A 27951-nucleotide genomic window follows, 5' to 3' on the forward strand; every position below is an offset into this window, starting at 1 on the left:
ACAGTATTGTTTCAGGGGACAAGACAAGATGTCACGTTTATTATAACACAATTTGATTTATGACCAATAACTAATATCTAATACCTATGCATATACACACACACACCCCAAATGTTCTGCAGCTGCTGTATAGTTACCATTCCTGAAAGTAGCTTGAGTTCGTGGCTTGGGTTCGTAGCTTGTGGCGGCTAACTTGCCAGGAAAGCCGGGCACAAGGAAGAGCTGGGTCTCTGTTGGGCATGCACCAATGCCCTTCCATGTTGGCAGCAGAATGCTACCTTTCAGAGTCTTCCATCTCACCCATCCTTTTTGTAGGCTTTAGTTTGAATCCAGAGTCTGTAAGTCTTGCTGTTTCACGCTGCCTCTGGGTCCGGTGTGATTGATCACCCTTCCATTGCAGACATGACTTTCAGCCTGGGACCTGGCTTTGATGTTTCTTCAATTGTACTTTTGTTCTTTTCTTTTTAGGGTGGACTCTTCTTGCTTTGTCCAGGCTGTTGTCTGCATCTTCAGCCATTGGTGTTTACACTTTATTTCATCAGGACAGGCTGGGGCTGGACGTTGATTCCATCATCCATGCATACCTCATTCACAAATCTAAACTAACCTAATAAGATTACAGCAGGATTTTGCAAAACTGAAGGTTGCAGCAAGCTTTTACAAAATGGAGTGAGCATTTTAAAATGGAGTTTGGAACAAGTTAAAATGGAGTTTGAGTTACAATATGGACAAGTGTAAGGAATGACAAACAGTGAGCAGAAGTTACAATGTTGAAACAGTGTAAATTTCAGCGATTTAAGCAGGAATTGGATTGAAAGTGAAACTCAATTAGCCAGTTATTGGGGTAACCGGTTTTATGAATGAATGTTGTTTCATTCATAAAATTTTGCTTATGAAGTTATATTGATAAAGTGAACAATTATAAACCATTTCATTGATCAGTTCTACAACAGAAGGGTCACACTTGAGGGGAATGGTCAGAGGAGTCTGTGTCCCCTACAGCACATTCCTCTCCTGAGCCTGGACTGGAACCCAAGATTCCTGGGTCTCACCATTCTTCTGATGTCAGCAAATATCACACTAGTTATGTGTGGGTCTCATCCCACTCTAGTGCTAGTCTACCACTACTGCTATGAGTTACTCCATTAGGTCAAGTGGCAGAGGTCTGTGTGTGGATCTAAAGGTTGAGGTCTCAGCATGATGCCACATGAGGGAATTTCTGTTTATCTGTTTGCTTTTTAGAGCCCTAGGAAATTACACTCCAATAAAACTACATGGAAAGAAAATTATTAATGTTGCAAAGTCAAGCCCTTAGAAGTCCGGAAATGCAGAATTAAGGTTGCCTGTGCAACCTTTATCCAGCCTGTTTGTGCATCTTTAATTACATGATCACATCCTATTTATCTTATTAATTGTTCAGCCCTGCTGCATCATGGCAAACATGATTGTGACAGAGTCCAGAAGACCTCCTTGTTTTCCAGCCAGCAAGGAGTCAATTCCCTGCTTAGACCTCAAGATGTGTACATGGTGGAGTAACAAGTCGGGGCAGAGGATTGATGGCTAGTTGGACTCTCAGAGAGGAAACTATAATAATCACTCTCTAGAAAGGAAGAAGGCCTTGATAAAGGTTTGCTCTGCATGAAGTTAGCAAAGAGCTGATCTATACACCATTCTGGGAATTTCTGTCTGCTTTCTACCTGTTATGTAGAACCATTCTTTTTATTTTCTTACAATCAATGCACTCTAAAATCTCAAGAATCCAACCTAGAAGAGGGCAGCTTGCTGAGTGGAAAGCTCTTCCTTTGCTATTGAACCAGTTGATCCACTACACCCACTTATACTGTTTGTTTTTATTTTTATATCTCCCTAGTATTTATTTTTCTTGAGGCAAGATTTTGGTGGGGATTTGTTTCATTACACTCCCATTGTAGCAAAGTCATAGTCAACCTCAAACCCTTATGGCATCTAATATTATATTATCAGGTTGTCAGAAATAGATGATACATGTCTCTGTTGACATTACTGGTGTCCACTCCATTAAGCTGTCTCTTTTCTGTCTAGCTTTTTGCATGGCCATACAAAGGAGCAGATGGCAGTGGGCATTCCCCTTTTTGTGGCTATGTCTCATCATATGCTTTCTTAATACCCAAGGGTGTAGGTGAGTGATGCGCACAGAGGCATTGGAACGTGTAAATGTATGACTCATCCAGAACCCCTTATCTGGGCTAGCACCTCCCAAGAAGACTCATGTTTCAAATCATTTCACTGGTCTCACTGAGATGAGACGAGCATTCGTTCAACATAACATAAGACCATAAGCATGGCCACACTGGGTCAGACCAAAGGTCCATCTAGCCCAGTATCCTGTCTTCTGACAGTGGCCAATGCCAGGTGCCCCAGAGGGAATGAACAGAACAGGTGATCATCAAATGATCCATCCCCTGTGAATGCTTCATCTAGGTATTCTATGGGTGACCTAGATAAAGCTGCGGGACTAAAATCTTTCCAAATATTGCTAGATATATTACACAGACTTCTTTCAGCGACATTTGCCAGAGGTGTTTATATCTGTGACACTGTATTAGATGAGTCTTATGTCCAGAAGGGAGTTCTCCCTGTCCCACTGAACTGCAGTCTGCTCGAGATGTTTTCTAGGATCCCAGGTACAGCAACATTTCACTAAAGTTGTGACAACTGGGCCAAAGTTTATTCAACTAAAGAAGAGGCAGAAGCATGCTGTTCCCAGACAGGGGATGGGAGAAATATGGCACTACTGTACTAAGGAATAAATGGTGAGAGGCAGCATGCTTGATTTGTTTTAAAATAGTACACAGGACTTACTTGACCTTGTGTCAATTTCTAAAAATGGGTCTGGCTGATGCTGCAGATTTCCGGAGTGGATGTGGAAATAAAGGAACTGTCCTATACACATTATCAGGGTTTCCAAAGGCTCAGGACTGATTTATTTATTTGGGCTAAGCGTTCAATTTTGTAAATCTAGTGGTAATGAAAGAGATCACAGAAATTCCAGTGTTTGCTCCCTGGGTGTAGACAGAGGAGCTGTCAGTTCTGCAGCGGGGAAAAAATAGCTAGACTTTGCAACTTTATCTGAATCCTGTTGAGAGACACTGAGAGGTTAGATAGATGGGCAGCTATTTAAGGAATGGAAGAGCTTATGGCCGCAAATGTTATATCTAAAAGGCTAATTTACAGGGACAAGAGACAGGCTGATGGATCCAGTGAAATATGGGATCCATTTCTAAGAAAGATGAAGGGTACATAGTATAAAACCATTTAGGGGGACAGAACAGTTTATTTAGGGAGAGTAATCATATGTTAGTAAGAAACAGGCACCATCAAAGTCTCAGTCACATTAACTGTGGCCAGCCAAGTTGCGTACAAAAGTAAACTGAATGCTGACCTGTTACAAACTTATAACTTGCATTGTGAATATAGGGAGCCAATTTCTAGTCTTAAGGTATCTCTACACTGCAAAGTAAGACCAGGGTTAGTGGGGCTTGAGTCAGCTGACTGGTGTTAGAGAACCTGGGGCTTGAGCCTCTACACAAATTCTAAACTCTACATTAACAGTTTTCTAACCTGGACTTGAACCTGGGGCTTTGGCACCCACACTGTTGCATGCAGACCCAAGACAAACCAACCATACTGCCCTCCTGAAATGTGGTTGCTCTAGCCCTTTGAACATGATGCACTGTGGGAAAACTTTACTGCCCACTCTGCACGTTAGAGGAAGTTTGAACTGCCTGCCAACACAGCTGGCCGGGGAGTCATTTAAGTCTGCGCACTTCCAGCTACTGGAGCCAGCAACATGGAGGAGGTGCCTTTTGAAGAACTTGCTTGCACTTTCACACTTGTGTCAGAAAATGGACAGTGCTTCCGTGAGACGTTGAGCTCTGTTCTCCTCCCTTAGCCACTGTTCCTGTTCCAAGTGCCAGTTCCCTCACTGAAACCCTGTCCTCCAGCTGTGTGCCACGTGCCAGCCTTTCCTCCTGCCTCTCAGCATGCCATTGCTCCAGCCTTATATCCCTCTGCTGCTGGTACTGGACCTGCTGGTCTGCTCTGGACCACAACTTCTTCACCAAAATGCTTCCTCTTGGAATGGTCTGGGAAGATACGTTGGGGCAGGGGTCAAGTTCTGGATGTACAGCAGCCAGTGGAGGTCGAGGGGCCTGCAGTAGGAAAAGAAACAGGATTATTGTCCAAAATAGCTCAGTGGAGGAGCACAGAATTAATTCTTGTGGAATCTCAAGGACATAAAACGTTACATTTCAAAACTGAACCAAAATATATTGTGATAGGGATGCTTCAGTCCAGAGAGGGTCCCTGGACGCAGCCTGGTTAATCACAGCTATAGAAGTGCAGAAACAATGGTAAGTTTAAAATTATAAGCTTTTTCTGTTTTATAAAAATTGCGTAACTACTTGCAGTGGGAGTGGTGGGGGAGCGGTGAGTGCTACAAGAGGCTTTTTCTATCATTTCAGGCCTTTCACATTTTGGAGGACATAACTGTTCTGCTGGTGCCCTATTGGCAAAGGCGGGTGTTACTCCAAGCTGCCATGGGAAACCTCCAGTGTATGCAACTGAAGCATTCCAATGGATAGTGACTGCACAGCACATCTATGAGTGGAGTGGGCTGGTCAGCTACCGAAGTGGCCCCGGAAAATATACCCTTCCCTGCAATGTGACTACCTATCTGGAGTTCCAGCTTCAGGAAAAGTTTGCAGCTATCACCTGGGATTGGAAATGAACAGGATGTTGTGTTAGCATCCACATGGTTTACCCTGTTATGGCCACATGCAAACACGAGGAAATCCAGAGCCTTCCTGCTCCCCACCCACAGCACATTTCTGGACAAAAGCTGACATCCCAGTCATACTTGGGACAAATGATTTTGTCACCTGTGGACTGTCTGGACTACCTGTAACTGAAAGAGACCAGATTTGGAAATGGAACACATTTTCCCAAATACACACACTGAGTTCACTCCATAGACTGTTGAGTGATTACAGAGCGGCAAACTGAAAGCCATTTTGTTTGAGCATAAGCTTTCGTGAGCTACAGCTCACTTCATCGGATGCATAAATTGGTTAGTCTCTTAGGTGCCACAAGTCCTCCTTTTCTTTTTGCGAATGCAGACTAACACGGCTGCTACTCTGAAACCTGAAAGCCATTATTACTTTAAGGAAAACAGGAATGACTCTAGCAAACATCTGTGCCTTTTCAGTAAAAATATTCTTTAAAGCTGTTCTTTATTGTTTGCAATTCTCCATCACCATCTTGAACTTGACGTGGTGGAGAAGAGAGGGGATGCCACAATCCACCATTAGCTGGTGCATGCAGGTAGCCGGGGTTTCTCATAACTTTTGCATTGGTTCTTAAAGCGGAAACCCCTCCTATTACTGTAGTAACAAACTTTACCCTGGAGTCAGAAACTTACCGGGCTCAGAGGAGGTTTCTGGTTTCTCTGGGTTTTTTGCAGGCTCAGCTGCAGAGTGTTCCTTGGGCAAACAACTCCTCTGAGTATGGACCCAGGATTTGCTGTTGATCCTGTTCCACAACCTACTCTAGGACCAATTTTGGAAGCAGAGTCACTTCATACTCCTCATGTGCAGCCTGCTGCTGGCTCCCATCATTCCTCATTCTGGATTCAGGGGACAGCAGGGCACCATCCCAGCTGACCAGGTCGTCATGCATCATGGATGGCTCTGTGCTGGGTGCAGTGCCTGGCACCTGGTCAAACTCCTCATAAAACGGGCATGAAGTCAGCCCAAGATGCAGTGCTGGTCCCTGGTCTTCCAGTACTTGTTTTTCAGCCTCCTATTCCACTCCCCGCACAGGTCACCAGTCAAGACAATTTGCAGCACTGCCAGCTATCTACTGGGACACATGGTCATCCTGGGGACTTTTGCTAAAGTCCACAGTTCTACTGGTTTTGCACCAGAGAGTCACCAAAATTTGGCTGTGCTTCTGTGACCATGAAGAAGCACACTTTGCCAAAAGCGTGTTCTCTTTGGTCTTGATTTCAACCACAGGAGGCTCTCTGATGTGCGTTTGCAGATCAATAGTCAGAAGACACAGGAAGGATTAACGCTGGCTCACTGAGCTGCTGCTGTACACCAACGGGGAGATAGGAGGTTTCCATTTTTAGTTGAGTAGATTGGAGATTTTTGGGAGAGAGAGACAAAGGATGTTGGCCCATGGGATGGTGGGATACTTTTGGTGGACTCCCAGGACATGAGTTAAGTAGGGCTGTGTCTATACTACTGTGTCTACACTGTATATACAGCATAGTGTATATTTGCAGTGTCTCTACTGCAAAGCAATATAGTACGGCAACATCAGCACTCTGCTGGCAAGAAGAAAAGGCTGTGGTGGCTTGTGTACAGATCAAACCACCGATGAGAACTCTTGACATGTGTATAGTCTCCCTCATGCCACTGGCTCATTTCAACCAATAGAGATGAAGCATGCAAATTAACTGGAGAGGAAGGGTAATGATTGGTTGAGTTATCAGATGTCACAATGATGCAGCTTCAACCTTAATGATTACTCTTAAGAGCTACCTGAGCTAATGACATGGCCCTGACTCTAATCATAACAGTTAGGTAGAGCAGTCATTGATAGTTTATTTTAACTATAATCTAATTTATTCAGATGCAGCCTACGTGTGAGATTACAGTGAGATTCAATTATATATGGAAAGTGTAAAGAGTCTGTGCAATTTTTTTATTAAGATCAAGGCACAATAAATGATGAGACATGTGCTGAATTCAGAAAGCGATCATTTGCAAATGTTTATTCGGGAAAAGTAAGAGAGTATTTCATCCAGCAAATGACCTAGAAAATCCGTTTGTCCCCTGAAGAACAGTTGATAAATTGGTTAGTCTCTAAGGTGCCACAAGTACTCCTTTTCTTTACAGGAAGTTTAGTCCTCCTGCCCGAAGTGCAAATCTCAACTCAGCCTCAACTGTGGAGGTACCACTGGCCAAATACACCACTTCATTGAGCTGAAATATTACTTTGGGGGAGGATGCTTCCTTTAAGATCCTTTGGTTTTGACTGTTTTCCTGCTGTTGTGCCCTTTTCCCCACATCACCAAGCAAGGGCCCCACATCTCAGCAAACGATCTTATGGCAAGGAACTCCAGAGGAACTCTCTCAGAAGCCTGCCACTGCCTCTCACTCATGTAGCCAGAAGTTATTACTTGATTCATTACAGAAAATTTCTTTCCCTTTGGGCTGTTCATGCTGGATCCACAGCCCTTTCTGCCCGTGCTAGTCCTGCAAGCAAAGAACTGATTTTAAGATTAAAACTCAGACGTTCACGAATGGCAGCCATGTCGTGCCACAGCTTCTGAGGTCTGCCAAGTTCATATACTCTGTCATGAAGTATATAGTTAGGAATTCTTCATTCAAGCCGTGTCTACACTATGGGGACTAGAGCTGCATACCTTTGGCACCGTAGCGCTGCTGGCATCACACCGTAGTGCAGATGCAGTCTACAGCAACGGAAGGGGTTTTTTTCTGCCAGCATAGGAACACCTCCACAAGCAACAGTAGCTAGGTCAATGGACACATTCGGCCGCCAGCCTAGCTGTGTCTACACTGGGGGTTAGTTGGGAATAGCTACAGCGCTTGAGGTGAAGATTATGTTGACCTAAATGTTAAGTGCACACCAGGTCTAAGTCGCCTTCACGGATGACTCGTTGACATAGCCTTGCCATGGATATAACATGGCTGTGCCTCAAAGCTTAGAAGGGCTGAAATATGTGATGGTTTGAAGGCAGGATTGGAGAAAGTGCTGGCAGTTCAAGATATTACTCTACAAGACTCACACGATCCACTTCAGCTACCTTACCACTGTGTTTCAGTGCAGAAAGAGCTCTCCCACATGAAGCAGGAGTTGAGGATTGCAATGTGCCCAAAGACGGCAGACGGAACCTCCAACAGACTAACGCGAATGCCTGGCTCACCGGCAGAGTTCTGCTGATGTTGTGTGCAGATGAATTACAAGCACCCACATGAATTTCCTTAACAAACAGACACCCTTTTTATCAAATGTAGAAGAGATTTCACAGTGTGAGCAATCCAAACAGCAGCCAACATGCTTCTCATTAGCTGCTCAAAGACTGCTCTATTACATAGCACTAAATCTAGCTGATTTGACTGAAGTCGGGCGCAGGCTGGAATATTAGTTGCCACAAATGTATCATCTTTTACTGATCCCAGACTCGGCCATTCAGAACACAGCCACTCACCTGGACTGCAGTTTAGCCCATATACTGTGATGCAATTAACCCTTTAATTGCTGCAACTCACCCATCTAAATCCTTCCCCAATCAGGATTGCAGCAAGAAGTTTTAAAAGCTCTCCATTTAGGGTACAAAACAGCCTAAACATCAATGATTATAGGTGAAGATTATGTTGACCTAAATGAAGGACATTCTGGCTATTTCTGAATGGCTGCCTTAGCAGCATGAGGTGAAACCATAGTAGAAATGTGGGCACAACTGCCTGATGTTATTGATTCCAGTCAACAAACGGAGCAGTGTAATCTGTCTGCTTTTGTTCCGTTCACTTGGTGGTGTGTTCTCATTAGCCCCCCATGGATAGTCAACCTGTCAGGAGGTCTGCACTCCAACTGCCTGACCTCTGACTTCAACTCATTCTTCCACAAATTAATTTCCCAAATTGACAAATTAAAGTGCACAGAATGCCTAAGGTCGCTAAATCACACTGGGTTCTGGTAAATGTCAACCAGCATTGGAAGAAAAAGAGGAGGGTCTGAGGTCGGGGAGGGGGGGTAGAAAGAAAAACAAAATGCATTAATTGGAAAGAAATGAAAGAAAAATTGACATCTATATCTCTGATTTGACGACCTCACTGTTGGTTTGTCTCATTAAAAATAGATTTTGACAAATCAAAGCAAATGGACCAGGACAAAGCTAATTCCCGCTTGGGAAGGATGTCTTGAGAAGTGGGCATGACTGTGCAGTTTACCTTGTCCTTGGACAATGATGGGCCCTATGCGTAAGGGCTGAAGCACTAGGGAAGAAATGCTTCTCCTAGGACCCCTGCTTCTATGTGGTTGGTTAGGGTTTATAGATTGGAAGAGTTAAGTGAGAAAATTTGGACTAGATTCTTGTACAGTTCCTCACACTGCCTAGTATCTTACTTCTGTGAATACACCATTTGAGATCAATGGGAGTACTTATAGAGTGAGATACTACACAGCCAGAGTATCAGGATCTAGTCACAGAATCATACGGTTGGAAGGGACCTCAGGAGGTCATCTAGTCCCACCCCCTGCTCAAAGCAGGACCAATCCCCAATTTTTGCCCCAGATCCCTAAATGGCCCCCTCAAGGATTGAACTCACAACCCTGGGTTTAGCAGGCCAATGCTCAAACCACTGAGCTATCCCTCCCCCAGAAGTCCCAGAGTACACTACAGGGTGGCATATAGCTGTAACACCCCAGGAGCACCCCCCAGAAGGTATGGTGGCTCTGTGAACCACAGTTCTCTCTCTGCTTCCCCTTTGCTACAAGGCAGTTATAATATACTTCTGGTCTAGACCAGCAGTAAATTGGTACTTCTGTGCTCTGGCCAGTGAATGGGGGGAGGTAGAGTCAAGGCTCTGCCCATTCCCCACCTCTCTCCAATCACCTGCTCTGGGGAAGGAGCTAGTAAATGAGCAGCTCCATTTATTCCTTCAGAGCCAAATGTAGTAGGAAGAGAGCCTGAGACATAAGCCCTTGTATCAGAGGCCTAGTATGAGACAGGACCTGTTCACAAAATCTGGCAAGAACAGGGCTGATATTGCAGAAATACACATTCCTAAGAAGTGCTAAGCACAGAGTACTCACACAAACAGATCCTGATATTAAGTGGTACCAGAACATCCCAAAATCAAGGATGGTACAAAAACATTCCCCAAGGAACACACTGACCCCTCCTAAAAGATAAGGTCAGGATGTCAGTACGTAATAGAGATGTTTTGATTGAACTAACATGTACAAGGTGATAACTAGCCATGTCAAGGGGCAGTAACTAACTATGTCAGAGGCAGTACATAACTTGTTTGTATCAGGGTATAAAGATATATCTCACAGGGAGTATCTTTGTCCAGCTGAGGGGGGAATGAAAAGTCCCACCATTAGAACATAAGACTGGCCATACTGGGTCAGACCAAAGGTCCATCCAGTCCAGTATCCTGTGTACCGACAGTGGCCAATGCCAGGTGCCCCAGAGGGAGTGAACCTATCAGGTAATGATCAAGAGATCTCTCTCCTGCCATCCATCTCCACCCTCTGACAAACAGAGGCTAGGGACACCATTCCTTACCCATCCTGGCTAATAACCATTAAAGGACTTAACCTCCATGAATTTATTCAGTTCTCTTTTAAACCCTGTTATAGTCCTAGCCTTCACAACCTCCTCAGGCAATCAGTTCCACAGGTTGACTGTGTGCTGTGTGAAGAAGAACTTCCTTTTATTTGTTTTAAACCTGCTGCCCATTAATTTCATTTGGTGACCCCTAGTTCTTATATTATGGGAACAAGTAAATAACTTTTCCTTATTCACTTTCTCCACACCACTCATGATTTTATGTACCTCTATCATATCCCGCCTTAGTCTCCACTTTTCCAAACTGAAAAGTCCTAGCCTCTTTAATCTCTCCTCATATGTGACCGGTTCCAAACCCCTAATCATTTTAGTTGCTCGTCTCTGAACCTTTTCTAATGCCAGTATATCTTTTTTGAGATGAGGAGACCACATCTGTACACAGTATTCAAGATGTGGGCATATCATGGATTTATATAATGGTAATAAGATATTCTTCATCTTATTCTCTATCCCTTTTTTCTTTTCACGGAGCTGCGTCCATTGTCATGGGCATACATGTCTTAGTGTCCTCGTAGAGTCTGCCAGATGCTATTACTGTGCTTTGTCGACAATAAACCTGGCCTGACGCCTTCATACCTTAACAGATCTTGTGGTCAATGGGCAGTTCACTCGAGGTCTGCTGTGCCAGCTGTCTGCACAGAGCTGGGGCAGCACACAGGGAGAACACACACATGCAGCCAAACATCTGACCACACCAAGATCCAGATGGCACATGTAGGAGTGTCAGGAAGTGGGGATTTGTGCTCCCCAGACAGATGTGTAATGCAAGTAACAGTGTAGCACAGGGGATCAAATTCTGCCACCCTTATGCATGTACTCAGCATGAGTAAGTGTCATAGAATCTGACCCAGAATTGATGAAAACAACACAAGCAATGGAGATGGAAACCCCTGGACAGGCATGGTTGTACAATGATCAGCTCAATATGGGACTTTTTTTAAATTGTGAAATTCATTTCCATGCAACTGATTAGTTTTACATAGTGTTAGCTGGCACTATGGGGCCAGACTGGGTTCAATATAATATCATTTACCCACTGGCACTTCCTGGTGTCACAAAATACCCCCACAGGAAATCATGTATCCTGAGCTGCCTGATGTCACAGAAAGTGCAAGGACCTGATTCTTATCTCCGTTACATGCATATAAATCAGAAGTAAATAGTGTAACACACAAGTGTACTGACAGTGCAAGTGAGATCAGATTCAGGTCCCAAAATTCAGAGATGCATAGGTTTTAAGACCAGAAGAAACCGTTACGATCATCTCCTGAATCATGCAAGCCATGGAATTTCACCCAGTGATTCCTGCATCAAGCCCATAACTTCTGGCTCAACAAGTGTGGATGGTGGGTTCAGTATATGGACTAATTTAATTTAAAATGTCTTGTCAAGGCTGGACAACATGGGTGATACTCATCCCTCATTTATTCCCACTGGCTTTAACTGAATTGCACCAAGGATTAATTTTGCCCTACATAGCTTATTAATACTCTGCATCAGTAACACTGCATAAAAGCAAAGCACATCTGGGACATCAGAAAGATAAAGATGAACAAGAGCAATGGGAATTTAAAAATGCACTGAGACAGAACTTGGTTTTATATTGTAATGATGATACTCAGGGTATCACAAGGGTATTTTATATAGCACTGAATCATGATGGAAGTGCAATGACTGCTGACACACATGAAAGTGGAGTGTTATCTGCTAAGCAGTACCTTTCGCCTGGGCAGCCGCCACAGAGGGAAAGTCTTAGTTTATGCCTTTTTGAAGGAGTAGCATGGTACAGTATCATCAGTCTTCCCACACTCCTGCCCCCCGTGCAGTTGTGAAGTGACAGCATTTGACACAATATGGGTCCAAGCCCAAGAATGGTACTGTGATGTTGCACTCTATATGATTTTATAAAAATATGCCTATGAGTGTGAATATAATGTAACTAGAATATGCTTCATGCAAAAGGTCTCTTGTAAGATATCATTACAAAGCTTATAATCTACTGAGTGTGGTCATCCTATTTGTATAAATGTATCACTCTTGTATCTGAAACTAGAAATATGAAATAAAACTCTGAGGTCCTATCGTAGTTATGCAAAGTGTGGGCCATTAATGGTGGTTTGGACCCCATTGGGAGTTGGGCATCTGAGTGTCAAAGGCAGGAACACTTCTTCAGTTACTTTCAGCTAAGTCTGCAGCTTTGGGGCACATGGTTCAGACCCCGGGTCTGTGTTGGAACAGGCTGGTGTGTCTGGCTGAGCAAGACAGGGTGCTGGAGTCCCAAGCTGGCAGGGAAAGCAGGGGCAGAAGTAGTCTTGGCACATCAGTTGGCAGTCCCAAGGGGGTTTCTGTGAGCCAACCCGTCACAGGTACCTGGTCTTGAACTGACAGGGCTATTAACTACTGGTATCTACTGTTTCTTAATTAAGGGCTAGAATGTGGCTTTGCCACAAACTCTCTATATGTAGCAATGCCACCCCAGAGGAAGCACAGGGAAAGTGTCTAAGAGGCATAATTCCCTCTCTGCTTCCCTTTTGCTCCAGGAAAGTAGTAATCTGCTGCTTATCTATATCAACAGCACCTCTGTACCTGCTTATCTGTACTGGCTGGTGCCTAGTGGATGAACCCAAGGGATGATGCCCACATACCTTGTGCAGGGGGAGGAGCAGTCTATGTACAATGCTCACCTTACTCCTGTGCACCCAGATCCAAGGACAGGGTGGCCTCCACATTACCATAAGAGGGATTCTTCCTGACAGCAGATTGAGTCATAGGTAGTCATGCCCAGTGGTTGGCGTGGGAATCATGCCTAGTAGTTGGAATCCAAATGCCAGAGCCAAGAGTTGAGGCAGAGTCTGAGTCAGGAGTCAGAGCTGAAGGTTGGAACCAAAATATGGGGTGGATCTTCAGGGACTTCGGTAATTGCAGTGTTACCAGGTTGATTCATTTCTCAGTCTTGAAAGGGCCCAGATATTGGTGGTCCAGTATGGCCAAGAGGTGAGTAGATTTCACATTATGGGTGGACAGCCAGACTTTGTCTCCTATGCAAGGTCGAGGGCAGCCTGGTGGTCCCAGTCAGAATGACGTTTATACACTTCCTTGGCTGCTTGTAAGTGCTCTTCGAGTTCCTGGTGAACCTGGTGGAGATGGGTAGCTATGTCAGTGACAACTGGTACTGGATAGTTTGTGAGGATATCCGGAAGAAAGCAAGGGTAAAAACTGTAGTTGGCAAAAACTGGCATTGCTGGGTAGAGACAATTGTGAATGAGTAGAGGCAATGAGTGGCATTATTGTAAGCAAATGGAACACATGGGAGCAGAGACAACCAGTTGTCTTGGTAATAGTTCAAGAAGCAGTGCAAATATTGTTCAAGAATCCGGTTGACCTGCTCCGCCTCTCCATTAGTGTGTGGATGGTAGGCAGTTGAGAGGAGGGGCTCAATCTTCAGAAGTTTTACAAATGCCTGCCAGAACCGGGAAACGAACTGACACCACGGTCCAACAAGATGCCTGATGGCAATCCCTGGAGCTGAAAAATGTTTTCCAGAAAGAGACAAGCCATTTCCTGAGCAGTAGGGATGGTACGGCAGGGAACGAAGTGTGACATTTTGGTTAAGAGGTCAACCACAACTAGGATTGTTGTATATCCCTGGGAAGGCAGCAGCTCCACAGTAAAGTTAACGGAAATGGTAGCCGATGGTTGAGGTGGAATGGGCATGGGCTGGAGAAGGCCAAACAGTTTTGAGCAGGGACATTTGGTCCAGGCACACAAGTCACAGGATCTTATGTAGCTCCTGACTGAAGTGCGCAAGCCTGACCACCAGAAACTTCTTGTGATTAGGCTCCAGGTCTTGAGGTGGCCAAAGTTCAGCCTTGGTTACCCCTTTGGGACATAGATACAATCCTTATGGTAGAGGACTCCTCTTGGAACCTACACCTGGGGGCATCAGGGTTCTCCAGAGTCTGGTGGATCTGAGCAGCTAAGGGGTCATTGGGTCCATTAGGCTGTTGTCTACTGTCCCTGTGGGGGAGCGCCCTGTACCTGCAGTGTAATGACCGATATTGATGGCAGGGGAATATTGGCTGGGGAGGAATCCATACTAGCCACTGATCTGGACCCCTTGTCAGCCTAGTTCCCCTCTGTTTACTTTGGGCTGCTCAAACTGTCAGTGGACTGGGTCATAGACAGTCAGGCTAGTGGCTGGAGTGGGAGTCAGGCCTAGTGGCTGGAGTGGGAGTCAGGCCTAGAGGCCGGAGTCCAAGGCTGAGTCAGAGTCAGGAGTCAGAGCCAAGGATTGGAACTAGATTACCAGGAGTGAGGAAAGGCAGAAGTAGGGCTGGTTCTGAGGCAGGGGCAAGGCTGGAACAGGATGGGAACAAGGCTGGGTGCAGGGCAGAATCTGAGCTAGAGCAGTGGAAGAGCAGAGCAGGAGCAGGGTTTGGAGAGATGAGCACAAGGAGACAGAGTCTGTGGGCATGTGTATTGAGCAGCCAGCAAGCTATTGCTGCTGTAAGGTTTAAAAACCAGCCTGCTGGCTTCTTCAGCCAGTCAGGCAGGGTGATCCATCAGGCGGCCTCGCTGGCTGCTTAGGGCACCAGAAGTACTCAGCAGGCACAGCTGAGGGCCTTACTCCTGACACTTCCTTCCCTTTATTCCCACCTCGCACATATAGCTCAAGTCAGAATTTAATCCTCAACTGGGAAGGAGAGAGGTGAGGACTGTAACATTAGCTTTAATAGGGTGTGGCCAGATTCTATCACTTTTACTCACACTAAGTCACACCTTACTCTCCCAATAGCCCCATTGAAAAGAATGGCATTATTCATGGAGTGAGGTGCTACTCCTGGTTAAAGTTGCAGAACTGGGTTTAGTGGTTGCAATCTGCAATTGGATTACAGGTCTGAGCTTGTTATTTTCTCAATATAACATTATATCACCATGTAACACATACATGACAGAGGCCTACAAATAGGAAAAGTTAATCTACCTTTGTTGCTTATAAGAACATCCTTCCAATGAGTTATGTCTTCACTGGATTGCAATGTAGTGCTATTCTCTAGTCATTGGCAAGCAGGGAATTGAAGTTTAACTCCTTCCTGCATTAAGACAAAAATATACTTTTGTTTAATGTGGGTTTGTATTCCCACTAATCTTCTCAGTCCTACTTTATCACAGAAGAGCTAGGGAAGGTACTTACTAGCTAAGGGGACTAGAAATGAGATAGAGAGTCTTGTATCTTTAGGTTCCCGGTTTATATTTAACCCAGGTTTGTAGTTACCCAAAAGTTACCATCTGATGGCTGTGGTGTGACATTTGTTTGGTGGTCCAGCTCAGCCGGAAGCGAACAGATGTCTACATCATGAAAAAGCATAGCACACTTGGCACCGTTGTCAGTCTAAGCAGGGAGGCCGAAGAGACGGTCTGAGCTGCCTTCTCTCTCTCCTCAAGATACTCATCACAGGTCAGGGTTCAGGTAGCATACTGGAGAAATTAGCATTGTCCCGCTGCACGCTATACCTCTGTTGTGGCTAAATGCAGGCCTTAAGCCTCCAAGATAGCACCATTCACCAGTGTTAAAATCACTTTGGACTACACTCCGTAGCTTTATTCACACAACTCATGCAGAATAGTACCTTACTCCACAAATAGCCCCATTGAAGTCAATGGGAGCACTCAAGGAGTGTGGTGCTAAGAAACCACAGTAAAGGTGTCAGAATGTGGGCCTTTAAATCATAACTGACTAGATTATGATATTAAGCCCAGCCCTGAGCAAAGGGTGGTGCATCAGCTGTGCCAACCCAAGGGTGGCTCAAGGAGTCACTGTGACCCACAGACATACCTCTGGGTCACTATTCCTCCTTGGCTGCCTTCTTGCTCACAGAGGAGTAGTTATTTATTACTGCCCTGTACCAACAGTAAATTACTACACCACCCACTCCACCGTACTGACTCAGCTACTCTGGCCAGCGAGTAAGGGGATGGAGCCAAGACACCACCCATTCCCTGCCCGTCCCCCACTCCAGGGAAGTAGTAAAACAGGGAAGTAGTCCCTCTTACTCTTATATGCCTGGACCTAAGCTCTGGGTAGCCCACGTAGTCACATAAGGGGAATTCTTACTCTCTTTCACAGGCATGTAGTCTGAGTCATGATCTAGTCCAAAGTAAATATCTAGGTAACCCTTTGTGGTAGGATAATTTAGATATGAAATGGTGCATATCTCCTTTAAGCCGTTTGCTTTATTTTCCCTCCCTGTTCCCAATAGGTAGAATACAGCACTACAGCAAAGTATCGTTCTGAGTGTTTTCTTATTTTTTTCCACCTAACATTTCGTGTTATACCCTGCATTAATTATCCAGTACCTCCAACATCCAGCATTTCAGCTCACAAAATTTGCTCCTCCAAAATAATCATGTCAACAAAAATGTCTTAATGTTACTTTTTAGACCACTAATTGATTCTGCTACCCTGATATCCACTTGCAAGGCATTCCAGAGCCTAGGAACATTAACAAGCAAATGCTCTGGCACCAGCTGTCTTAAGCCTAACTCTAGTCTCCACCAAAAGGCTGGCATTAGATGTCTTCTCATTTTACATGTTTTCATTTTTACAACATTCCATAGTTTTGAAGCTACTGTAGGTCGGGTAAAGAGTGGATCTGGTGACCTAAAAATTGAATCTTACTTCAGTCTCTTCTTTTTGGGAGAAGGCGGGAGGTGACAATAATGGAGAAAAATTCTTTAATATGAAATTATATGCATAAGCTTCTGTAGAGTACAATGGGTACATGACATGGATTCATCTCACAAGATGTGTATGAATCACTGGGGTAACAAGATTTATTTCCTTCCCCCAGGACTCTAAACTAAGAAACTAGGAAAATAAGGTATGTTTAGCTAACATAGTAGCTAAAATATATTAATTAACATTTATAAACACTACTTAGCACCGAGTATAGACAAAGACAGAGGTGTTTAAAAACATGATAGCTAAAGTTGATTAGACCAGATAACATGTTTTTACGCACCACTTTCTTCATCATAAGTGTTAATCAGTGTCTAAATCATATTAGCTAGCACATTTGCTAAACTCGTCTAATTTTCCCAGGCTAGAAGGGCCCAAGAGGGCCTAGAATAGCAGTGCAATTTTTAAAGCATTGCACTGACCATTCTGAAACATGCATTCAAAACACTAACCCTTAATCTTAACATGTAATTCTTCCACGGTTTCCTTGCTGTGTTAGGTTGCAGCAGTAGTCTCATGAGTGCCAGCGTTCCCTCCGAGTGTACCTGATACATTGGTAAGGATTTCAGATGAGTGTTTTGCACCAAGTATTTGGTATGTTACCAAAGTTGTTAAACAAACACAATTGAAACTCCTAGTGCCACTATCTAGCACTCACATGTAATTCCTCATTACTTTCAGTGACTTCAAATAGAAATTCATCCCCACTCTACAACCCTGTGTTTTTTTCTGTAAAGCATGTAGTTTGCACATTAAGGTAAATACTACAAACCACAAAGAGAAATAAGAAAAATCCCCTAGTTCACATTATTGGCTAGATCCTAGATACTGTAATTTATACCAGTATAAATCTGGCGTAACCCCATTAGCTTCTGGGTGCTACTCCAGATTTTATACTGGTGTAAATGAGATCAGAATCACTTTAGAGCAGACTGCCAGTCACAATCTCTAATGTATGTTACATGTGGGATATACTGTTTTCAGGGCCATAAACTAAACAATAAAAATCAAGTCAAAAAAAAAAAAAACCACCAGAAAGTTAGAAAAGAAGGAAATGTCATTTATATTAACCAAAGATTTGTACTTCAAGTAACCCAGAAAATTTGTCAGTCTTACATGCATAGCCAAGAAAATCAACCGTAGACCCCAGAAATTATGCTACATATCATATAACCCACTGGCATGTTAATACCCTTTCCTTTTTAAATCTTTGGTCTCCCTTTGGAGTCTACCCTTTAAGTGAGGATCAGACTGACATGTTGCAGGCTCAGCTTTCTTTCGGAGCTGGCAAGTCATCCAGGAAGGAATGGGTAGGATGTCAATCTTAGGGGGATATGCAGAAAATCCCAAACCGGAATCTGCACATCGTCTCTTTACAGTGAGATATAATAAATTAATATCTCACACTCACAGGGCAAGATCCTCATTGATTTCAGTGGCGATATGCTAAAGACCTATGTTGATTTATATGAGGCGAGGTTCTAGTCCATAATACTGAAGACTTAGGCCCTGACTAACTCTGGACCAGATTCTTTCTTTCTTTCTTTCTTTCTTTCTTTCTTTCTTTCTTTCTTTCTTTCTTTCTTTCTTTCTTTCTTTCTTTCAGCAGCGATCATCATAGTACCTAAGTGCCAAAGTCAACAGTATTACTCTGGGTTTACACCAGTATAACAGATCACAATCTGCCCTATATGCACAGCAATTAGTACTGAACAACCTCTTCATACTCTTTGCAAAAGTGCAAACCCAGAGAAACTTGCTAAAGGGACAGTCACTTCCAGGCATGACTATTTCTCTGTCCCCCTGAGTCCATTGTGTACCTGTTTGTAAATCGTAAGTACGTGAATTATTTCACATGAATCCGGTAACGGCAAATAACTTCTTAAAAGACAATCTGCAAAAACCTCACTGTAAAATTCAGTGGAGAAAAATAATCAGAAATCAACAGAACATGGGAAAGGAGGTGGCAGCTTCAATGGACATGTTAGGGCTGGTCTAAACAGGGAAATTTACCAGTATAATTATACCACTGTAGTTATAGAGGTATAATTCCCCATGGGGACACTTATGGGCTTTGGAAATGGTATAAGCTAAACTGGGAAAAGGCATTCTTAGTCCAGAATCAGAGCATCCACACAGGGAGTTATACCCTTATAACTATAGTGGTATAATTGTGTTGGTATAATTGTGCTGGTAAATTCTCCTGTGTAGACCAACCCTTAGCACAGAAGCCTGGGACTGGAGGGGTATGAAGAATTAATTACCCTCTCCCATCTAGAAGTGGTTGGTCTAGCTCAGAGCTGAGACATACTGGTAGTGCAGTATGGAGAACCTTGCACCATCACTTGACCATGCTATTGTTGTTCTGTAGATGAATACAGAGCTTTGATCTTCAGTCCTGTATCACTGACATGCACTAAATTCATTCAAGAAAAATTACCAATAAGTTAACAGGGTCTGATTAAACTGAATCAGGCTATTAGGAGTTGACCCGGCAGTCCTTCATTACCCAAAACCTCTATCATAACATATCAATTACATTGAGTTTGCCATTAGTCCTAAGCTTAAGCCACTATCATGGCCTGAATAGCCACAGCAGTACTAGAGGGACGTGAAGTGCACAGCAAGAATGGCAGCGGCTGGAGACATTCTGCCTGCAGAGGGAAGCAGAATGTCTCCTGCCGTGGAGGGGAACATCTTTTGCACCTCTTGAGTTTGAGGTGTAGCATACACTGCAATCTGGGTTGATTGCTTTCCATAAAGTGGTGCAGAAAGGGATGGGGGCATGGCTTTGTCATGTTCCAAAGCCCTCTGGATTTTTTGTCCCACTGATGACATAAGCATGTTAACACCCCTCTTCCCACCCTCACACTTCCCCATAAAGCCTGCCACAATATGGATCTTAGTGACTTACACAGCAATGATGTAATTGCAATGGCAAATGCTAGTTTTGCAAGGGGTGAACCTTATAAGGTTAATAAAAAGTGGAGAATCTGGGAAACTACCTACTTCCTATGTTTATGTCATGATCTGTTTATACATGCATCCAAGTTCTTTTCACTGTAAACTGACAGGAAAAGTAGCCTATCGCTGACACTTTGCTGGAAAGGAACACAAGCACTACGAACTGTGGATAGCTTTAAATTAACAGGGCAGACAAGGGGGTGTGGAAAATTGTGTGGGACGGGCTCTTCTCTCTTCCCCAAATCTTGGCTGACAAAAGTCATTTCTCTTAAATAACTGTCTGCATCACTTACTCTATTTGGGTATTTTACTCGGACACTGAGGGCCTCGTTGTCCCATTTGGGGAGCAATGCACATGTGTTCATCACAGTACAAGGGTGCACCCAGCCTTCTCAAAGCAGAAGGTCAAACTTACACAAAGATATACTCCTGTGCTTCCATTATGAACAAGGCAGTGGTGGAAGAAAAGGTGTGAAGATCCATGGGCAGAGTTGTTGACTTTTTTACTCCACTGAAGAAATGGAGGTGGCCTCTTATCAATGAGACATGACTAAAGCCTAATCCCTTCCTCAGTATCCTCCCCTCCAGAAAGCAGAAAGTGAGCAGTTATAACTCTGATACGTGACTTTAACTTGTACCTTTTCCCCTCTAAGCATGGGGCCATGAGGTATTTTCCAACAAGCCCAGTCTCTTGCTAAATGATGGAGAGCTCTGCTGCTTCCAATCAACAAGTCCCAAAGGCCCTGTCAATATCAGGTCTCGAAGTGTATTTGCTGAAGAGGGTTGAAACACTTTTATGTCACATCTATCCCTGCCACCTTACCAGGGTTGGACCTGTGTTAGCCTGAACCATTTTAAAGCCACATATAAAACCACTTCAGCAACCATAGCCCACCGCTACCACAGTGATTAAAAACAATAGATAGATAGATAGATAGATAGATAGATAGATAGATAGATAGATAGATAGATAGATAGATAGATTCAAGCAACGGTTGAAATGTCTTCTTCCATTCACTAGAAGTTTCTTCATCAAACACACACAACCCCCCTGTACTTGAAATCTCATTAAAGGATTATGTTTTTCCAAATAACACATAAATGAATACTAAAAATGTTTACCTAAACCTCTTCTACTTGTGACTTGGGCCCACATTGTCCTTTCCCTTTACAGACACAGAGGGATGCTGACCAGGCAGATTTAACTAGGGGGCACAAAAGATTATGAGGAATCCCCACATCCATAGCATTGTTTCCCCACTCCATGGATCTCTGGAAGATCTTCTGAGGGAGGAAGCTTGTGGAGTTCACTTGTAAAGTGAGGTACCACTTTGGTCGCAGCTTAGATGGCGTGGAGCTAGGACTCACAAGCGGAGCAACAATTGGAACAGGAGGTGATAAGCCTCTGAAGCACTAGCTCTTGGAACAGCAGCTGCTGTTGTATTTTCTAAGACAGCTGAAACAGCTGGTAAGCTGTGAACTGGGCTTGTTGCTATTAAAACAGCCATATCAAGAAGACCCCTATCTTCCCTCTCTTGTGCAGAAGTGGCCACCAGTGATTTCAAGCTTTAGCAGAACCAGGGAGGAATGGTAAGAGAGAAAAAGCTTTGAGAAATTGCACTTCTGTGGGTTTCAGGGTGGATGAACCAAGAGTGGAGCCATTTTCTGAGGTATACGCTGCTCCCTGAGAAGCATGCTTCAGTTATTGTTGACTGAAAAGCTCTCAAGAGTCATTTTGCCATTGATAAGTCACCCCATGCCTGCAGAAAATCTGCCTGTTTGAAAGGTACACTGGATATATAGTTCCTGCTAGGGAGGCGCTCCTGATGTGAGGGTGTACAGAGAAGTTGCATTGTGGGGTAATCCTGCCATGGGACAGGAGAGTCCCTCACATCAAATTGCACCCTGCTTCTTCCATCCCTCTCCAAATTCCTTCCTCTTGAGAAGATTGTCAGGAGACATGAGATCCGCTGGTAGTTTCCTGGGCTCCATGCACCCTTTCTTGGGGTGTTTTCACTGGGGGGAGGGCGACAGACAATCTGGTCCATGGTACTTTTTTGTGCTGTGAGCCCAATCAGTGTTGATTTGTGTTTGTGAAGAGCTTCAGATTTCAATCAGGAAATTTTCATTTTCAGAGTTTATTAGGGATGGCTCTGGGACACATGCCTCACCCTAAAAAGAAAAGAAAAGCTTGGGGTGGGGTGGAGATGAGTCCCCCCGATGCTTAGAAATCTGCACTGTTTTTGATTTTTAAAACAAATGTTTAACAAATGTAACTGTGATAATTAGGAACATGTCAGATGCTCATGTTTCCTGTTCAAATTTCCGTTTTTATTTCTGAAGTTCAAGTACATCTTGATTGCAGTAGATAAAAGTAAGCAAGTACAAAAGAGGTGTAAGGAGGAGAGATGGGGAGAGCACAGAACAGAACTGAAAACTAGCATCACTGCAAAACGTAGTGGGGCTCTGTTAAATAATGGGGCTGACTCGACAGCTCCCCCTTCCCCAGGAGAAACTGATTACGTTTAAGAACCTGGTTCCCATTTACACTATCAGGCCATTTTGCACTGCTCTGGCAGCCCCAGGTTGCAGTCACTTTTTAATGGATTAATTTCTGATTGCTAGGAGGATGATGAGTATTTTCATGGCCCTGCCTCAACTCTCCACTTCCCTCCCCCTCCCCAGTTGTATTTAACAAGGATATTATTTTTATTCAAGCATTAAATAATACAAAAACTAGAGCTTGCTGTAAGTCACAGCTTGCAAATGTCTGCTTTGCCCCCTGGCCTGCAGGTCTCTGCAGCCACACGCCACTATGACAACTGCTCCACACAGGGGCTGCGAGAGGCAGCTAATCAGTCCTGCCTCTCCCCTCTCTTCTATTCACAAAGGAGGAAGTTTGTGTGTGGAAGCGAACTACTCGCACACAAAGTGGTGTGTGCACAACACCCTAACACACCAGCTTCGCCACCACTCACAGCGACATAATTACACGTGTAGGAGGATGTCGTTCTAACCCCTTCGCACCCTGTCGGAAATGGCAAGCCACAATACAGTTAGTTGCCGTTTGTCAATCCGGGGTTTGTTCAGCTGTTCCTCTGTGTAGCTGAGAGTAGCCAGCCATATGGAACGAAAGGAACATACTGACTAGTTAATCTAATGTTATTTTATTCCCTGGAAAGCAACTGGAGTTTGTGAATTGGTTCAATTAACCCAACCTGACTATCCAGAGAGAGCCTGTTTGTTTGTTTGTTTGTTTGTTTGTTTATGGGGGTTGTGAACATGTTTAACCTGAGAGAGACCATCTCTGCAAAATGTAAGTATAGAAATTATGAGAAACATAAAAATCCCCCAAAAGAGAAGTTAATTATCTAGTGTTACAAGATACCACTTTAGAGGTTTCAGAAATGTGGCTACCTTTCTTTCTGTGATGACCGGTATGTGTGTTGCATTCCTGATTATTGCTTCCTGCTCCCTGTTCCTTCCTGGTTCCTGCTCCCTGAACTCAGTGGTCCAGTTCCTGTGTGTATGTGTACACAGGGTTGGGTGTTTGCAGTTACTCAGGGTGTGCTTTTACATACCTGCCATTTGGACTGTTTTGTTCAGTCTGTTGCTGATTTAACTGGTTCATGGTTATTACACGTTTTGATTGACCACCTACCTGCATTTCTGCCTTTGAATTTCCTTGTGTTTTGGGATTGCTGTTCTGGGAGGCATTGGAGTGTAACATTATAGCAATGAGTGCTTCGATTCTGTACCCCATGCTGACTTCATATCCTTCAGCTGTTGACTGACAATATTTGATTCAGAATTTTCAGAAATATGTACAGATCATGCAACTCTCTGATGCTGCTAGGTTACCCTTGCTGCTGAACTGCTTGGGCTGTGATGGCATTGATATTTGTGATGGCCTTCAGTTGCCCAAGTCCTTCGTTGTTGGAGCTGTGCAGCACCTCATCAAGTATTTTGGGACTGGAGTTTCTCTTCTGCTTAAGAGAAAAACATTTTTTCAAGCTTGCCATCAGTCCAACAAAGCCATGAGTTTGCATGTCGTTTTCAGCAGCTGGCCCAGGACTGTGAATTTGGGGATGGTATGATGATCATGCTCAGGGATGTTTTTGTGACTGGCATAGCCAATGACCACCTGGGCGAACGGTTACTGGCTGAAGTTGCTAGAACTCTAACTTCGGGTGCCGCGGTTGCTAAGAGTGAGGCATTTGCGAGGGCTCGGCTGAAAGGGGTTCTGTATCCCAGACTGCTGCTACCTTTGTAGCTACACTTACACTGTCAATTACTGCTCCTGCTTCCATCACCCAGAGTCACGTGACACAACCTACTCCCGCTCTACAGCCTCAGCAGCAAAAGTTGCCAGCTCCTCACTCTTTCCGCTGTGGTAGTTTGGGTCACTGTCTACCCAACTAGAACTGTAAGGTACCAAGCTTGTGGGAAGGAAGAACCCTTGAGGTTAGTGGGCCACGGTACACTGGTTCACAATGATGAGAGGCCTGAATGTTAAGCCTTTAAATGTGGAGCCGCATGAGATTACCTTTAGACGCTGATGTTTCCTTTAGTACAATATTCTCATGTGGCGAGATGCTGGAACTGGTATCCTGTATCGTAGACATTAATAGTACACTGCTGAAGTGCATGGTAGATACATGTGCTGAGGGTAACGTTCTCCCTTCTGGGTTTGTTCATAATCTGGACATTTGTCCAGCTGCAGTGATTATACAAGATTGGAATTTGTAAGCTTTACAGACAGTGGGTGAAGCTGTATGCTCTTTGCTCTACAAAGGCATAGCCTTGACTACAAAGTTTGACATTGTTAAAGGTGCCGCTGCGAATGCTGTTCCATTATTGTCCTACAATCTGTGCTTACAGCTTGATATTATGCATGAATTCACACCAGATATCTCAGGTGTGATTATGTCAACAGATCATTCGGAGACACCATTATTTATTTAATGGTGATGGTGTCTGCACATGAAATATGTATACTCTCTGCAATTGGATTCAAACACCAAACTCTTTGCACTATCTGCCTGTTGTGTACCTCCTGCACCAGTGGATAAGATCCAAGAAGAACTGGTATCATTTGGGTGGTGGAAGAGTATCATTGGGTGGATAATGGTATCATCTGGGTGGTGGAAGGGCCTACATATTGGAGCTCTCCCCCCGCCCACTGATCATACACAAGACGAATGGTGACATTTGGCTGTGCACAGATTTTAGAGCACTGAATAAATATGTGAAACGTGAGCAGTTTCAGTTGCCAACCTTCAAAGAGGTGACATGTCAGGTAAGTGGAGCCCAGCTTTTCTGTGTGTTGGATTACCGATCTGGTTATTGGCAAATACCTGTGGCAGAAAGTTCTCTGTTTTTACTGACTTTCAGCTAGCCATTTGGGAGGTACTGCTATCAATGACTCCCCTTTGGGTTAGTTTCTGCTCCTGAGGTATTTCAGAGGGTGATCTCTCAGCTCCTTGATAATATCCAGGGTGCATTTTTCTATTTGGGTGACATTCTGATCTTTGCAAGGACCCTTCCTGAGCATAATACTATTCTGGACCAGATGCCAACCTGACTCTAACAAGCTGGCATAAAGTTGAATGCAGCCAAGTGCAGTTTTGCAAAAGATGTTGTAGCATTTCTAGGGCATTCTCTGTTGGTTGATAGTATGAAACTGACACCTGAATTACCATCGCCTCTCCATCCTCCACACAGAGGTTGGCGCACATAGCTCAGAGGGATTCTATGGTGAACATAGGAACTGGCGTAATGGATCAGACTAATGGTTCCTTTAACCCTGATTTCACTGGGGCTGTGAGTGCTCGGCATCTCTGAAAATCAAGCCACTTGGATATGTCTAAATATGGATTTAGATACCTAACCCAAGTTTGGAAATTTTATCCCTTCGGGGTACGTCTACATTGTGAAGAAAAACGCATGGTGCCGAGTCTCAGAGCCCAGGTCAATTGACTTGGGTTCATGGGGCTCAGGCTGTGGGGCTAAAAATAGCAGTGTAGACATTCAGGTTCAGGCGGGAGCCTGGACTCTGAAACTGGGCAAGGGGGGAGGGTCTTGGAGCTCAGGCTTCAGCCCATGAAGGAACATCTACACTGCTATTTTAAGCCCCACAGCCCAAGACTCGAGAGTCTAACTCTGCGACTCAGTTCTGTCGGTTTGTCTGTGCAGTGCAGACATACTCTAAGATGCAAACATTTAAACTGTCTAAAAAACCCTCAAAACCTTGGAATAATCTTATCCTACAAGGCACTACAAACCATGACAAAACATTTTCTCCAGGATATCCTAATACTATATGGTAAATAACTAAAGAGAGCACTCAGGTGTTCCCCAGAGAATGACTTGAAAAACTGACTCCATATTGAGCTAGAAGAAGGACTAAAGAGAACTGGTCCTGAAACAAAACTGCGGAATCACAACAATGGGCCATTAAAACCTGGAATCTAATTTTGTGACTTGAGCCTATCACCATTAAAAATGGATTTTTCCTTGTCAACTCTTTTAAACCTACAATATTACTACTAATGATAATTGATATTTTCTGACATTTTTCTACTTTTCCCTTCCTTTTTTTTCCCAGAAAAACTTTGCTAGATTATTATTAAATTTATTGTCATTAGTACATTAATCAATTTCCAAGAGTGAGAATAATGCAGATTTGTTATTCATTTTATTCTAGAAAGCCCAGTTCAGATGCTGCAGCATTTGGTTTTCAGTGGAGACGCCTGCTGCTTGTTGCCTAAAATTGAGCTGACAGGAGATCAAGTGTCTCGCCCAAGATCACCCAACAAGCCAGTGGCTCAGATGGGATTACAGCAATTCAAGATACTTTGTGGCTCATAGTCCATTCTTGTAAGCACCAGACCACATGGCTCCCCATCAAAATATGATCTGGTGGGATAAAAATATCCACTATTATTTAATTCTAGACCAACTGGAATACGGTCTACTAATAACTAAGGCTGTTTCTGCCATATCCACTGCAGTAGGTCATACAGGCCTTCTGTCATGCCACTGATAAATTTCTACATGCTGATTCTAGAAAAGATTGGAGCTGTTGCTATACAAAATAGTTAAAGATCAAAACTTGCAGGGTAAGCAAACGCTTAGATAACCCTACATCACCATGCAATCAGCACATTCAATAATGTGAAACAGACCAATCATTCCAGTTCTAATCATACAACTAATCTTCTACTCTACAAACATTATGAGCAAATGTACACAACTCTAACGAGTTTGATGTATTCTGGGATTACATTCCTTAAAAACAAATTTTATACAAATTTAATAAACAATATATGAAATCAACAGTGTGCATTCAGTAGTGTGTTTTTATTGCAGAACAAAGCAAGTGGGTAAAGTTAAGTTTGGGTAGATGACATAAACTGAGTGAGAATGAAGGAGGATTTTAAGGCACTTGCAAACCGATCAGTTCCTTTAACTAGAATTTTTAAAATGTGTGTACACGGGGTGGTCTTTTGTTTTGTTTTGCCTTGTTTTTCTTAATACATAGAACTTTAGTAAAGGAATTGTCTTTGTTGTTGTTGAAGTAGACTCCACTAACACATATTTTTAGACTGAACTCTTCCATAAAGTCTTTTGTCTGGAACTAAAATATTAAATGCCATGAAGGACTAGTGAGGTATTCATTAACTTTACAATGCAGTTACTGCATCTTCAGCAAGCATTCTTCATTGTTGATGTGCCATTGTTTAATATCCAGGGTTCAATAGCATTCGGATTTAAAGGAAAGCAAAAGTCTAGGGACAGAACTCTGGTGTGCCAAAAGTAC

At 43.7% G+C, this 27951-nt stretch overlaps 1 protein-coding gene across 6 annotated transcripts in view; it reads left to right on the plus strand.

Moving 5' to 3' along the window:
• Positions 1-27467, plus strand: part of LOC311517326 (uncharacterized protein) — a 149648-nt gene extending 122181 nt beyond the window's left edge. For all 6 annotated transcript variants that reach the window (XR_014710663.1, XR_014710664.1, XR_014710665.1 and 3 more), the window contains one exon: positions 26836-27467. Coding sequence is in view for 1 of the 6 variants with exons in the window: in XM_084622053.1 (XP_084478179.1) it covers positions 26836-26999 (164 nt within the window). In the remaining 5 variants the exon portion in view is untranslated. The remainder of the gene's footprint in view (positions 1-26835) is intronic.
• Positions 27468-27951: the final 484 nt, after the last annotated feature.

Source organism: Lepidochelys olivacea, assembly GCF_965140295.1.
Source record: "Lepidochelys olivacea isolate rLepOli2 genome assembly, chromosome: 3".
Lineage (NCBI taxonomy): Eukaryota > Metazoa > Chordata > Testudines > Cheloniidae > Lepidochelys > Lepidochelys olivacea.